At 32.2% G+C, this 17,000-nt stretch overlaps 1 protein-coding gene across 1 annotated transcript; it reads left to right on the top strand.

The window, feature by feature from the left end:
* The first annotated feature begins 241 nt into the window (after positions 1–241).
* Positions 242–10,259, top strand: LOC143053917 (uncharacterized). The gene is made up of 7 exons (XM_076226718.1): positions 242–380; positions 3,133–3,322; positions 3,876–3,977; positions 5,105–5,137; positions 5,830–5,958; positions 7,267–7,395; positions 9,707–10,259. The coding sequence occupies exons 1-7, from the start codon at positions 303–305 to the stop codon at positions 10,063–10,065; spliced, it is 1,020 nt and encodes a 339-aa protein (XP_076082833.1). The 5' UTR covers positions 242–302; the 3' UTR covers positions 10,066–10,259.
* Positions 10,260–17,000: the final 6,741 nt, after the last annotated feature.

Consider the following 17,000-nt stretch of genomic DNA (forward strand, 5'->3'; position numbering starts at 1 on the left):
ACATAAATGGATCATATTCGTTTCAAAGTTTTTTTCTAATTATCAATCTGTGAAAGTTACCCATTTTCATTTAAAGAAACCAGACAGTATGAAATTAACATTTAACTTAAAATTCAATTCAAAATATTCATCTATTTAACAAACTTAAGCTTTAATCTCCCACGTCTCAAATCTAACAAAATTAGTTTTTGAACAGCGATTTTCTATAGTGGTTTCCCTAGTTACAACAAATGATACAGTATATATAAAACTTGTACTACCATCAGGGAGACATTTTTGTCATTGAAGCACAAGCGACAAAGATGAAATCTTTGTTTCTTATCGTTGTCGGAATAGCAGTGGTAAAGTCTAGCATCTTTGAGAGAGAAACATCTTTAAAGGTAACTTTACTATTTTTGAATCGAGCGTCACTGATGAGTCTCTTGTAGACAAAACGCGCGTCTGGCGCAAATACAAAATTTCAATCCTGTTTCTGATGAGTTTATTATGAATATCAATAATGTGGTCATTTTAATAAATTTCCTGTTACAAAACTTTGAATTTTTCGAAAAACTAAGGATTTTCTTATACCAGGCATAGATTACCTTAGCCGTATTTGGCACAACTTTTTGGAATTTTGGATCCTCAATGCTCTTCAATTTTGTACTTGTTTAGCTTTATAAATATTTTGATATGAGTGTCACTGATGAGTCTTATGAAGACGAAACGCGCGTCTGGTGTACTAAACTATAATCCTGGTACATTTGATAACTATTTACATACCCTTTGTGCTTATGATTATTTATTTGCACAATTGGATTGAACCAATTGACAATTCCATGCAATGTTTTATTTCTAAATTTAGTGCTTCACATTTTATGTATACAGGTTAAGGCAACGTTGACCTGAAATGGATTTGATTATTATTCTACAATGTCTCTTTAAAAAGTAAAATAACAAAAATACCGAACTCGGAGGAAAATTCGAAACGGTCAGTTCGTAAACAAATGGCAAAATCGGCAGCTCAAACACATCACATGAATAGATAACAACTGTCATATTACTGTCTTGGTACAGTCACTTACTTATAGCTCTTAACGGATATCGAAACTGATGTGTTTCCCCCTGAGGGTATCACCAAACCAGTATTGTGCATTTCTGTGTGGACATGAATTATCATTGATATGATCATATTTATAGATTAACAGTTTACAAAACGTTACATTTTTAAAATATAAAGGCTTGTCTACCTCCAGAATAGATTACCTTAAATAGCTGTATTTGACAAAACTCCCCTGTGCTTTCAACTCCATACTTAATTTGGCCGTCTTAACTTTTTTTTTAATTCGAGCTTCACTGATGAATCATTTGTAGACGAAACACGCGTCTGGCGCAATTACAAATTCCAATCCTAGTATCTCTGATGAGTTTATTTATAGGTTTTGCTTTCCCAATTTTTGTTTACAAGCGTACTTGATGCACAACCGGAAATCTAACTTTGGTAGAATACGTTTCCGTGGAACTTATTGAAAAAAATCACATAAAGGTCAACTCTTATTAGCGTTTGATCATATAGTTGAATTTTTAGAAAAACTAAGGATTTTCTTACCCCAGGAGTAGATTACCTTAGCCGTATTTGGCACAACTTTTTGGAATTTTGGGTCCTCAATGCTCTTCAACTTTGTATTTGTTTGGCTTTTTAACTATTTGGATCTGAGCGTCACTGCTGAGTCTTATGTAGACGAAACGCGCATCTGGCGTATAAAATTGTAATCCTGGTACTTTTGATAACTATCTTCAATTGCTTCGTTTTTTATCCCCATTTGCTTTCATATAGTCGTTTCCAGGTGAAGACATATGAAAGCGCTACGGTGGACGCATGCCATTTAAAAGTGTTGTTTTTTTACTGCTGCTGCTGAACTATCAGTTCCCGAGTATCCTCAGGCTGAGCTCAGCGGTCAACATTTCAGTACTGAAACGATTTATAGCAAACAATTTCAACATTCTTCGTCTATAAATGTAGAAACATTTTAGAAAACTAAAGTTTCCACTCCCTCAGGCAGAGTTGATATTAAATGGATTTAGCTAAAATTGTCCTACATATTTGGTCATATTGCTCGTTAACTGTTTGCTATTTCATATGTCATCGGCTATTTTATATGTCATCGGCTTTCAAATATTCGACTTTGAGCGCTCCCAATGGAGGTAAATAAGAAATGCCATTCGAACCCCTAAGATCCAAAAAGGTGTTGTTTTAAATTTTTATCCTAACTTTTCGAGAAAACTAATTAGTGCCGCATATTTCGTTATACTTAATATTTCAGTATTGTGTTTGATTATTCAGAAGCATGTCGTTTTTGCGATCACTTCTTTACAAAAGTATAACATGAATAAACCGTATTGTTGCATACATGTAAATACACTTATCATAGATACTAGGATTGAAATTTAATATGTGTGCCAGACGCGCGTTTCGTCTACAAAAGACTCATCAGTGACGTTCGAATAAAACAATAACGTTAATAAGTAAAGATATGTTGTTAAAACTGTAGTGTGAATATATAAAATTATATTATACTGTGAATAGTAATTAAGATAGATATGATACAACTTGGTGACTGTGTACTGCTCAAATTTTAGTCTTTACTTTTGATGATAGCAAAATGTTCTACCCCATACAAGATACCATAAAAACATAATTATGCGTAGAAGGTTAATCTATAGGACATATGGAATTGCTTATTAATTTTCTCATTATTATTACCACAAAATGAACTTCTTATTACCTAATTATTATTCTGTCTTTTTTTATCAAAAGTTTTTGAAATCATTAATATGTTATCGAATAAAAGTTTACAGCATTGTATATGTTATTTAAACAATATCTTTTCTGTGTTGTGTTTTTCATAATGAATTGTAACTTTATGTTTCTTGTTGTCACGAATGGCTTTTAGGAAGTTTAATGGTTAAAATTTTAACAATATAAAAAAAAACATGTAATACGATTATTTCCTTGTGAAAAGTAAAGCATTGGTGGTCACGTGATTTTCCAACACGTTTCCTTTCAATTATAATTTTTTTTAATCTCCTTTTAAATTTGTTTTCCCAATCTTTTTTCACTTTTGTTTATTGATATTGTTTTTTCCCTCTCAGACTAGACTGAACGTTGGTGAATGGGATGGTTTCCAGACGGCATCAGCCATACATGGACTTGCATCGGCTAATGAAAACGAAATGAAGGCAATTATAAACCAGATATCTAAAGAAGATAAAGCGGCATATATACAGGAAATGAAGAAAGAATTGAACGCCATTGGAGGCCTTTTCTCTAAGTTACGACGTGGTATGTAATGTTTAACTTTCAGTAATGCACAGAGTGGGAATTGGGTTTAACATATATGTTGGCTTTGTTGAATAAAATGTTTTAGGAAGGAGGTGAAAATAAAAAAAGTGAATTGAAACGGGGAAAGTGTCAAATGGACAACATTCCGACGAAATAGTAGAAAGCATATCAATGCAACCCATGGGCTATCAATGAAACGAGAAAATCTGGCACCTAGAGACGTGCTTTAACTGGCACCAAACAATAATGCATACTAGTTCAGCGCAATGCATGCAACGCCAACCTCCACAACATACAAAAAATAATGTTATAAAAACTCACACAAGTATAACAAAGCCTAGGAATTCCTAACTCGGAAAAGGCGCAAAAAATGTGATGGGGTTAATGATTTAACACTCTCCTTTACCTCTAGCTAATAAGGAATTTACAAACACACAGATTTAGAACAACGCACATTTAACTGAAATGAAGTTTTGATTTCATGTAGTTATTTATTAACATGGTGATTAAATTAGAATGTTTGTACAATGTACAAAATTGTATTCTATTCTAGTTGACTGGAGTAAAGAAAATGCAATGTGCGATAAAGTAATGGCAGATGAAAGAGAGCTCCTAAAAGAATTCTATAAACTGATGTCTATGTTACCTCACGACGGTAAGATAAAACGAAAGAAAATTTACATTTTATAGCAAACTGATTACTTTATGTATCAGGGTTATGTAAAAGACTGTCTCGTCTTCTTTTTTTTAAAGGTTATCGGAAGATATCAAAACCTTGTTGGTAAATATTCCGTATCAACTTCACAAAATATCAGATGGTTTTGAAGTATAGATTCTAGGTACTGACTTTGTAATCATCCTAATGTCGTGTTATAGTCTCTGCGTTCTTTTTCTTTTTTACTTTGTATATTTTGCACCTTTAATGTTTTTTTTTCAATTTTTGGTTATATTCTCTAGGCGTCACTCGGTGTTTATACATCCCGCTACTGTGTAATAGTGCTATCATAATGGTAAATATTTGTATTCTTTTCTTTTATTTTTTCTGATGTACTTTATCTATAGAGTGCCTTTATGCCATTTTCTTTTTCTTTATTGAAATAGTTATTTGTTTTATTGTGATTAAGATTATAACGCCATATGGACTACTGTACCCTAATTTCTGACAAGTTTATCGTTGTTTTTTTTTTGTATTTTTGCTGTTGCTGAAATATTGTTGTCAATGTAATTGAACCCTTTGCTACTGGCATAACAGTCAGAAATATGACAGTTGGTTTTCATTTGTATGACGAGTTTGAGATTTTAAGTTTGCCATTTTAAATTTTCCTTGGAGTTCGATATTTTTTTCTATTTTACTTTCAACATTGTCATGATTGTTGATAAATAAAAAAAAACATCAATCCTGGTATCGATGGAGATCTTCTCTACAAAGGTGTCACAAGCAAATGCCTATGTAGTCAGTCCTTCCATGTAGACAGGAATTGTCACTGAAAGGGTCATTAATATACCCAAGGAATAGTAAATATAATTTACCGTAGCTGTATATTAGAAAACCTTATAGGAATTTTAGGTCCTCAATGCTCTTTCATTTTTCACTTTATTTGGCCGTTGTTACTTTTTTAATTTTAGCGGCTTTTGTAGCGAAACACGTTTATGACGTTCGAATTCTTAATCCTGATATTTATTACGAGATTATTTATTGTTGTATAACAATGAAAATTAATACATTTATATACACAAACATATTGACATATTCCTAATCGCATCAAAATGTTTTTTTTACAGAACAACTGGTGGCATCCGCTACATGTTTTACTGGTAAGTAAGATCTAAACATATCAGATGAGTAATTTGAAGGGCACCGTGGGTATTTACCAATAATACATGTTGTATGCAAGAAAGGGCTATGTTAAACAACTCAATAAGACAGCAACCCAACGACAGAAACAATGAAAAGCTATATGCGTATGCTCAACATACAGTCTTCATCAGTATACATATTGTCAATATACTAAAAGTTATATCCTAAATAGAGAATAATTGACAAAAAAATAACGCCGCCTCCCACCCCCAATACAGAAAACTACAAAACTGAAAACACGGGCCCTCCCAACCCTAAGATATTCACCATTGATGAAAAAAAACATTTTTTTTCAATTCAGTAGATCAATAGGTATTGGAAGATGTGGTGTGAGTGCCAATGAGACAACTCTCCATCCAAATAACAATTTATAAAAGTAAACCATTATAGGTTAATGAACGGCCTTCAAAACGGAGTCTTGGCTCAAACTTATTTAATTTTTTTTTTGTATCGAGTATGCAATATAAAGTGGTAATTAATATTTATAAATTAGCAGTCAACTAAATTGAATAAAGAATAATTTTCAAGGTAAAAATTTAGATCTATATGCTCCATGTAAAAGCGTCGAGTAATTTGAGTTAATTTCAATCAATATATACAATTGATGAATGAATTTTCATAGTTAATGATTGACTTAATTTCCATTCAGGTTTAAAGTCAATAAACTATGACAATCCAAATGAGCAGGAGGTTCAAAAAGAAGTGTTCGATAAAGTTGATGATTGTGAGGAAAATTTCTTCAACGCATTACGGAATAGAATTGATGGCAGTTCTCTCAGTATGTACAGTTGTTATCTATTATATCATTTTTGTCGAGCCTTCGGCTTTTGCCGAAAAAGCGAGACATACCGATTCTACATTCCGTCGTCTGCGGCGTCGTCCACAAATATTCACCCTGTGGCTAATGTTTTGAAATTTTAATAACTTTCTTAAAGTATCCTTGATTTCTGCCAAACTTTGACAGAATCTTAATTATGATCATGAGATAGTATCCAGAAAGAAGTGTTGTAAAAAGAAAATCATGTTTATCCGTATTTTACTTATAAATTGACTTAGTTTTTCTGGCAGTTTACATTACATTGACTCTGTGGTTAAATTTTTTGAAATTGTAATAACTTTCTTAAACTATCCTGGATTTCTACCGAACTTGGACAGTTTATGTTCAAAAGCAAGTATCAAAAAGGAATTTTGTAAAAATATATTTCCTGTTTTCTGTATATCACTTATATATGAGCGTCACTGATGAGTCTTATGTAGACGAAACGCGCGTCTGGCGTACTAAATTATAATCCTGGTACCTTTGATAACTAATTATATATGAACTTAGTTTTTTCCAGTTAATATAACATACAGTCTGCAGTTAAAGTTCTTTAAATATTTATTAGATTGATAAAGAAGGCGGGACACTGGGTTCCGCAAAATCCATACGAATTTTTCATATTACCGACTTTTGACTCCGGATTCAATAATTATTTAACAGGTTACCGACTTTGTGGTAGCACATCCTGGTACTCCGTCAATAACGACCCACCAAAAGAAGTTAACTCAAATATATGATTGGTGCAATTTGTGTCTGTGTGTGTGTGTGGGGGTGGGGGGGGGGGGGGGGGGTGGGGGGGGGTGGGTATTTATTGATTTCGTCCTGTATATAGAGAATTGAAACAGTTGACTTTCCCTGAAAATTGAAATTACTTATTTACGTTGCTCTTTAGCATGACCATGTTGACTTAGTACCAGGATGTCCTACCACAGTAAAGGTAGGTATTCTATCTCAAAAAATATAAATTCCGGTGTCAAAAATCGATTATATGAAAATGGACTACTAGTGTTTGAGAAATGTTTTACAATGTACCGGATTTCTTTTATTTAAAATAAGTCTTATTTAAATTTCTGCCATGGTATTTTCAGAATTCTTTCGATTTATGATTTTGAATACTAGTATTTCCCTTTGATATCTGTCACATCTCCGTTTTCCAATGGTTATTTATTTTGGTGAGAACATATGAATATCAAGACAGACAATTTCACTACACATATTACCAATGACATAACTGACAATTACATTTAGTATTCGTTTTTTTAACAGATCTTGATGATGCTGATCAAGTTTTAAACTTATTGAGAGAAATTGCCACGTCTTTGAGTGCCGTAGGTGAGACAGTTGCATTTTCCTGGAACGTTTTCTCGAAGACAGTAGGTCCACAGTATACTCCAGGTACGTATCGTTATATTGACAAAATACAATCTTTTATACTTCGTACTTTAAAAAGTAAAAAGGCTTTTTAAAGAGCCTTTTTACTCTTTTTGATTCGATCGTGACGGATGAGTCTTTTGTAGACTAAATTCACGTCTGACTAAAATACAAATTTTTCCATCCTGGCATCTATAATGAGTTTATTTATAGAATTCTATAAAGGCATCGGGATAAAGATGTGAGACAATTCACCACATGATTTACGCTTATACGATTGACCAAAATTAATTAGATCATAGCAGGTATACGTTGTCAAAGAAAAGAGGGACGAAAGATACCAGAGGGACAGTCAAACTCATATATCGAAACAAAAACTGTCAAGACCATGGCTAAAAATGAAAAAGACGAACAGACAAACAATAGTACACATGACACAACATAGACAACTAAAGAATAAGCAACACGTACGAACCCCACCTTTCATACAGGTACATGTAGCAGTCTTGGCAAAGAGGTAGGCAAATATCAACAATGATCAATGAGTATCATGATTTTTATATATTTTAAGGAATCTAAGTTAATGTATAATTAGTAGAAAAACAAATTTACAGCAAAAAGTAAATCACAAAAATACTAAACTCCCAGGAAAATTCAAACGGAAAGTATCAATGACAAAATCAAATGTTAAAACACATCAAATGAATGGACAACAACTGTCATATTTCTGACTTGTTACAAGCATTCTCATTACACCTGGTTTTATAGAGCTAAACCTCTCACTTGTATGACAGTCGCATCAATTTCCATTATATTTACAACGATGCATGAACAAAACAGACATAATAGGTAAAACAGTCAAAATATGGGTACAGCATATTGAATAATGCACATAAGTCAAATGATTTTTTTTTTAAATAAACAGAAAAGATATGATTAAATTCTCAGAAGTCTGAAAGGATACATTAGCCAAGGTTTTTTACATGGAAATCTAAGCAAACCGTAATTTCATATTTGAACTGAACAGTAGTATAACTCGGTGTCCAAAAGTCATAAATCGATTGAGAGAAAACAAATCCGAGTTATAAACTAAACAGTTCCACTGAAATGAACAAAAACAAACGCCAACATACATTGAAACGTACTCTTTGATATCAACTGCCATATTCCTGACTTGGTATAGGACATTTTTTTGAATTTGAAATAATTGTGTGTTTACGGGTTAGACAAACCTCCCGTCATAAACGCTTTGTATTATGATTCTTAGAAAATACAGAAAAAATGAATAAAAACTAAAAAAAAAAAAACAAGTGATGGAATCAAAGACATATTGTCACTAAATTAACACCCTCTACGGGTTAATATACTTCAAAAAGTAATAAAGAAGATGGTAAAAACAAAGATCTGTTTGTTAAAATGAAATATAAGAGGTTAGTTCTTATTTAACCTTCACATTCAGTTGTAGCCTAATATTCGTGGTACCAACTTTCGTGGATTGGGGAATGACAGTTTTTTCGTGGATATTTGATATCGTGGTTTTGCCAAAGTTTGCATACAAACATATAGAAAATTTTCATTTCATTTAATTTTGAAATGCGTAGTTCAACTGTATCTACGAAACCCACAACAATTGGTATACAACGAATAGTAAGGAATACACAGTAATTTGTTGTTACTGTTTTGGTTTTAACTCTATGTTAAACTAAGTATACGAATATCATAGTATTACATACCCTTTATAAATACTGTAAGCCAACTTATTTTAATTAAATAAATAAAAAAAAAAAAAAAATTGGTAAATAAAAATCGTCGCAAAATTGTTAGTTTCAATATATTTATTTATATAGTGGATTGGAAAACAAGTTATTAGAACTTATATTAATCACTTTCCAATTTTCGGGTGCGAGTGCTGCTCTTTTTCGAAATCTACAAGGGTGTCTTTAACGTGCAAGAGATCTGGCTTTCTCTTAAGACGAGTCAGCCATGTATCGTCCCCTTCCGACGGACTATCGTTTCCTCAAGACTATACTCGAAAATGGTGTCAAGGGAGAGCGGAAAATTCAGTCCCTGAAATTTCCTCCCCGGAACGGGGATCTAACAAGGAACCTTTGAGTAAGTAGTCCGATGCACTTACCACTACATCGAGGCTCTCTTTGTTAAACAAAATTGTTAAACTTTGATCTTTCCTTATAATACTACATAAAGTGAATTTGAACATCGCTAAATTAAATCCCCGCGAAATGAGCATGAAAGGACTTAACGCGAAATAAAGGATCCGCGCCAAAAAAATCGGTTATAGTTAACAGCTACATTTATGCGAATTACTATCTTCCAGGACACCTAAGGGAAGCAGTTCAAAATGCAGCACGTGACGTCCCATGCCGACTTTTCTTCATAAGGGAAACAGATTGGGACAACGAGGATTTTGGTGGACAATGCGAAATGCAACCTGGTACACCTACCAATCCAAGTTCCAGTAGCTCTCCAGAAGGTCAAGGACCAGTTGATACTCAAAGTCAAATCTCTACTAGAAAACAGATAACCCAGAAAGCATTTCTTGCATTTGATAGAAAAACATCAAATTCTCTTGCAACAAAGGGACCACACGACAAGACTAAAGGCGCAGGATTAAACCAAAGTTTGAGAAACATCCTTCGACGTCTCACAAATGAAGAATCTGGTTCCCCCCTGTAACGCTAATCTTACGGATAAAAAAAACATTGCAAGATTTACGAATACAACGAACAAAACATTATCAACTTATAATTTCTGATCGCTGATGTTTTTAATTTTGTCTAATCTTTACTTTTTCTCAACACGCAATTATCGTTCCTTTGATATAGAAATGTAGTAATAATAATTTCATTAGTAAACTGCTTACGCATTCAGTTCTTTTTATTAATTTTGTATACTTGGGGCCCTTTATAGCTTACTGTTCGGTGTGAGCCAAGGCTCCGTGTTAAAGACCGTACCTTGACTAATAATAAATTTACTTTTATAAATTATGACTTGGATGGAGAGTTGTCTCATGGGCACTTATACCACATCTTCCTATATCTATTGATAAAACTCGATTATCCTAGATACCTTTGTTAAAATGGTGTATGCCAGAGGACTCATTTGTGCCACTCAAAGAACAAATAATCAAACATTCCAAACGATTTACCCAAATACATGGACCCTGTCTCAATTTGTTTTATCTTTGTTATGAAATCTGGAAGTCACCTTCTCTTTTACAATACATGTTTTAACCATTTTATATTTGCCAGGATATACATATTCTTGCATCTTTGTTCCAAATGAAATCTAATATTTCAAGACCCAATGGTGATCTTTTCTTTGGTCAGGTTGTTGTCTCTTTGACACATTCCAAATTTCCATTCTCTATTTGAATATTGTATAAATGTGTAGTCAACACCGAAGTTCTTCATCTAAAGCAGCAGTTGCATTATAACTGATTTTCTTAAAATAGATATGACTTTTGATTATTGAGTGTTTATCAGATCAGTTGACATGATTTTGACAAAACATTTATTCGTGTTTCCAATGAGATTCAAAATTTTGTTTTGTGTTCGCAATACGCTTTTGAAATGTTATTGGGACAAAAGAACTGCTTGCTTCATAGACAGTCATCATATGTGTATGCATTGTATTAAGAAATTTTCAGAAAAATATCAAGTATATCCTATTTGAAATTTCAATGTTAAACACTGTACTGTAATTCCAACTTTTTGTGTTGCAGTTTGGCCGATACCAAATTTTATAAATGACCAATTTAGCCACATCTATGTATTATGTACTCGTCATTAAGTAGAGTTTCAGTGCAAAACATTATTAGTATAATATCAAAAACTCTCACATAAACATGGTCTGTGGAAGCATCTGTTTGATAATGAAGTCACTTACTTGCTGTGTACCATTTGATCATGTATTTCATCTTAAAGCCATATGTTCCCATTAGATTTATAAAACAACAAGTATGTTCCATATTTTGGTCAAGTGTTGTTATTTATCAACAATGTGTTGTGAAGAGCAATATACTATAATGTGTTTATACCTTTATGCTTAGAAGGTTAAATCAAAAATCATTTTGAACGTGTTTTGAAAAAGGTTTCAATTTTTAATCACAATATTAATAACATTAAAGGTACTAATTTTCCTGCCACAGATGCGCATTTCGACATACATTTCTCTTCAGTGATGCTCGTGGCCAAAATATTTGAAATCCAAAGCTTATATAAAAGATGAAGAGCTACAATTCAAAAGGTCCAAAAGTAATGCCAAATCCGTGAAAGGACTCAGAGCTTTGCATGAGGGAGATACATTCCTTAATTTATAATAATTTCTCACTTTTTGTAACAGCAAATTTTAATAACACAAAAAAATCCGTATTTTCATGCCAGTACCGAAGTACTGGCTACTGAACTGGTGATACCCTTGGGGACTAACAGTCCACCAGCAGAGGCATCGACCCAGTGGTAGTAATAACATTAACGGTACCAATTTTCCTGCACCAGATGCGCATTTCGACAATACATGTCTCTTCAGTGATGCTCGTGACCAAAATATTTAAAATATGAAGATGTGGTATGATCATAAATGAGACAACTATAATCCAAATTTCAAATGAAGTGGATGTATGCAATTATACACAACGATACATTTATCAATTATAAGAAAAAATCATATAGTACTCAGTCATTGAAGGATCTAACAAGAAAATTAGGAAACAATTCATTTGAGAAAAGTAACGACTTAATTTATGATTTACAAACAAGAATGTGTCCCTAGTACACGGATGCCCCATCTGCACTATCATTTTCTTTGTTCAGTGGACCGTGAAAATGGGGTATTTGGCATTAAAATTAGAAAGATCATATCATATGGAACATGTGTACTAAGTTTCAAGTTGATTAAACTTCATCAAAAACTACCTCGACCAAAAACGTTAACCTGAAGCAGGACAGACGAACAAAGGAACAGACGGACAGACGAACAAACAGACCAGAATACATAATGCCAATAAATGGGGCAAAAAAAAATTACATGACAGACATGAACCAAGAACAACCACTGAACAACAGGGTTGTGACTTGGGAAAGGCACATAAAGAAAGTGCTGTTGTAAAAAATGTAAAACAACTAACAATTTGAAAGATTCATGTCTCTTAGACTAAAATATGTTTTATGGCAGTTTGAAGTAAGATCTGCATCTCAAAATTCAAATTCAACAAATTTGAATAATGTTATCATTCTGAAGGCTGTAGCAATTCTTTTAAAGAGATCTTTTCTAAACATATTATTGGCCATATCTTTGACATTACATGTTTTGTCTAAATGAAATGCAAACGTCTGGTGAGGACTACCTAAGGAATCCTTCCTTTTGTAAGTTGCTTTAGAAAATTGATCATGAAAGCATGGAATCTTTGGTGAATTGTTTGCTTAAAAAAATGAAGTATGAAAGAAGGTAGACACAATGGTGATTGATTTAGGTCTCAACAATCTGTAAAGGAAAGCGTATCAAAATAATTTTAACAAACATCACCTTACTAAAGTAAACTTTGAGCAATCTGGCTAATAAAAATAATAAACAAGAATGTGTTCATAGTACACGGATGCCCCACTCGCACTATCATTTTCTATGTTCAGTGGACCGTGAAATTGGGGTAAAAACTTTAATTTGGAATTAAAACTAGAAAGATCATATCATGAGGAACATGTGTACTAAGTTTCAAGTTGATTGGACCTCAACTTCATCAAAAACTACCTTGACCAAAAACTTTAACCTGAAGCGAACGGACGCACGGACGGACAAAAGCACAGACAGACGAAAGGACGGAAGCACAGACCAGAAAACATAATGCCCCTCTACTATCGTATGTGGGGCATAATATGGCAGACAGAGGGACAGAAGCACAGACCAGAAAACATAATGCCCCTCTACTATCGTAGGTGGGGCATAAAAAGTATTTATTATATCACATTTATTCATAAAAGATTATTGCACATTCATTTCAATTTTCATAAGTAAAACAATAAAAAGAAGCATCAACCTATTCCATAAGAAAAAAATATTTTATGTAATACTGGTTTGTAGAATTCTTTATCATATTTATAATTTCAAGTTAATACACATTTGATCCGAAAAAATTAGTTAGCTTAATTTCCATACTCAGAAACATTTGGTGTGACAGAAAAAAAAACAGTTTCTTTCAAAGCTCATCAGGTAATTTGACGCATCACAATTGCTGTATTGAAATCATTATCAATAAGCGATTCCTACTGATATATATCATACCAAATGCCCTTTTAAAAAAAATCAAGTACCTTTTTTTAATAAAATTGAACATGTTTTGGAGGTTATCAAAACCAATCATTATAAACCAAGACAAATTTGCCATTGAATTTTTCAAACAAAGACAGATTTAAGCATACATTTGAGTATATAAGATAATATCTTGCATACTTAAGAGTTATTGCACTAATAGTGAGAACTATTTTTCAAGAAGCCCATTGAAAGATACATAAGGAATTGGAATGTCAATCTTTAAAATTTTGTTCATCAAAATCACATTAAAATTGACAAAAATTAGGTGAAATCACCAAAATTTTTTTATTTAAAATACAAAATTGATACACACCTACAGTATACCATACTTAGCCAGGCCAAGCTGTATTTAAACTGTAAATTTTACCACTTTACCAAGTTGATAATTTCAATATCATTATCAACTGTAAATAAAAATCAGAAATTATGGCTAAAAAATGAAAAGGTGTTAATCTTATTATTAAAATTATTAAAAGGGAAATGAATCTTACCAAATTAGACAAAGCGGACAAATCTATTTTGAGAATGTTTTGAAATAACATGGTGAATATAACTATACATTGTAACAAATGACAGGATAATACAACAAATGGAAGTTTTTAACGACCTCGACTGGCTATACAGCCCTTGCTTGGTTGGTTACAGGATAATTACTATTTACCCAGCCTCATTCATAGTTACACATATTCACAAATAAAAATACAATACTGAAATTTTTCATATTATGGCTTATGGGTAAATTAACCATCATTAAGAACACTCCTAAATATTTGAAAACCAGGAATGTATACATACATAGCACCAATAGAGGTGATAAAATCATTTATCTTACCTCCTATACATTTCTAAGAATATGATTGGTTAAAAGCCTCCTCGTGGAAACCGTGCATATGGAATTTACTGACCCCATATATACCGTATTAGGTCACTAGCACACTATGTAACTAATAATATTAGCATAGGTCTGTTACCTTCTTTATGGCAAAAAGTGGTTAAATATTGAGTGTGAATAGTATTATGAATGTAGCCTGAAAATAAATAGTCCCTACTGCCTCTTATTTATAGTAACTTGGGTATAGCCTGTTAAATAAGTTCATCATACTGTGAAACAAAACAAGTTAAAGATAAACAATAAAGATGAACTAAATAAATCTCATATATAAACAAATTAAACAGTATTATGCATTAAAAGCACTTCTAAAAGTATAATACATGTATTCTAACCAAACATATCACAAAGTAAACAAAAACAAGTATGCATTCCATGCAGTGAGTTCAGCATACTCCCACTCCTAAAACTAAAGCAAAGATAAAAAAAAAAGCACTTGTATTTAACTTATCAGACTGCTGAATAATTAGGCAGCTACTTGGTTTAGTAGCACTAGATGAATGTGTGAAGATGAACACATTGAAAAATTCAAAGTATTTGCAAGCAAGAAGTAGGTGTTTGGTAGATCAGATTTTTGAATCATACCTAATACAGTATTGTTTATCAAAATTTAATCTCACAACCAAAATTAATGTTGGTTATACGGAAATGAACATGTCATACAAGAAAAAGTATTTTTGTTAATTTAATAACTTGGAAGAAAAAAAAATGCTGGTACTGAATAAAATTTGATAATATTTGTAAACCAGGTGCTCCGCAGGGCGCAGCTTTATACGACCACAGAGGTCAAACCCTGAACAGTTGGGGCAAGTATGGACAAAACATTCAAGCGTGATACAGCTCTGAATTTGGATTGTGATCAAATTTTTGACATTACATGGTTTTTTTTTACACAAAACAAATTTATGTCAAGATTTTACAATTCAATTAAAGATTTCTTCTTCAAACTTTTTAAATCTAAAATTAAATAGTTGACACAGCATAGGTTTCTGACACAGAATGAATGTGGTCTAATGAACTTTTTTGAAGTTTTTTTTTGCCTTTGAGCAATTCACTATGCTGTTGAATATTAATCCTCTCAAAAAAATGTTTGAAGAAATTTTCTTTTTAATTATGAAATCTGAAATGAGAAAAATTTAACCCCCCCCCTTTTTTTTCACATCCCCGTTTCCCTTTTTCCAAAACTGATATCAATTCAAATTTCTAATGGAGTTTGCAACAATAACTACTCGTTTAAATACATCATAAAATATTAAAATGTAAAATAAAGTGCTTGTTATCACTGAATGGTAAAGATTGGTTGGTAGTAAAAGTGAATATACATTGTTTATTGTATAAAACAATAAAAAAAACTTCATCAGCAACATTTTATATTGGCAAATTTCCAATGAAGTTATTTACATAAAGTTATTGGCAAATAAAAATAGAAAATGACATCATAGTCATGTCTGGCAAATGTCCAACATACATTATCTAAAAACATTTTAGAAAAGATAAGGAAAAAAAGCTTCATCAGCAACATTTTATATTGGCAAATTTCCAATGAAGTTATTTACATAAAGTTATTGGCAAATAAAAATAGAAAATGACATCATAGTCATGTCTGGCAAATTTCCAACATATATTATCAACTACTATTCTATACAAAGAAAGATAACTCCAATTGAAAATTAATTGCTATTGCACAATATTGTGCAATTAGATATTTCTTGCTCTTGTGCAATACTGTGCAATTGAAAATTTCTTGCTATTGCACAATACTTGATATGGAATCCTGATTTGGACCAACTTGAAAACTGGGCCCCATAATCAAAAATCAAAGTACATATTTAGATAAAGCATATCAAATAAGCCCATGAATTTAATTTTTGTTAAAATCAAACTTAGTTTAATTTTGGACCCTTTGGACCTTAATGTAGACCAATTTGAAAACTGGACCAAAAATTAAGAATCTACATACACAGTTAGATTTGGCATATTAAAGAACCCATTTATTCATTTTTTGATAAAATCAAACAAAGTTTAATTTTGGACCCCAATTTGGACCAACTTGAAAACTAGGCCAATAATTAAAAATCTAAGTACATTTTTAAATTCAGCATATCAAAGAACCCCAAGGATTCAATTTTTGTTAAAATCAAACTAAGGTTAATTTTGGACCCTTTGGACCTTAATGTAGACCAATTTGAAAACGGGACCAAAAATTAAGAATCTACATACATAGTTAGATTCGGCATATCAAAGAACCCCAATTATTTAATTTTTGATGAAATCACACAAAGTTCAATTTTGGACCCTTTGGGCCCCTTATTCCTAAACTGTTAGGACCAAAACTCCCAAAACCAAACCCAACCTTCCTTTTATGGTCATTAACCTTGTGTTTAAATTTCATAGATTTCTATTTACTTATACT

The sequence above is a fragment of the Mytilus galloprovincialis genome, chromosome 12, assembly GCF_965363235.1.
Source record: "Mytilus galloprovincialis chromosome 12, xbMytGall1.hap1.1, whole genome shotgun sequence".
NCBI classification, from domain to species: domain Eukaryota; kingdom Metazoa; phylum Mollusca; class Bivalvia; order Mytilida; family Mytilidae; genus Mytilus; species Mytilus galloprovincialis.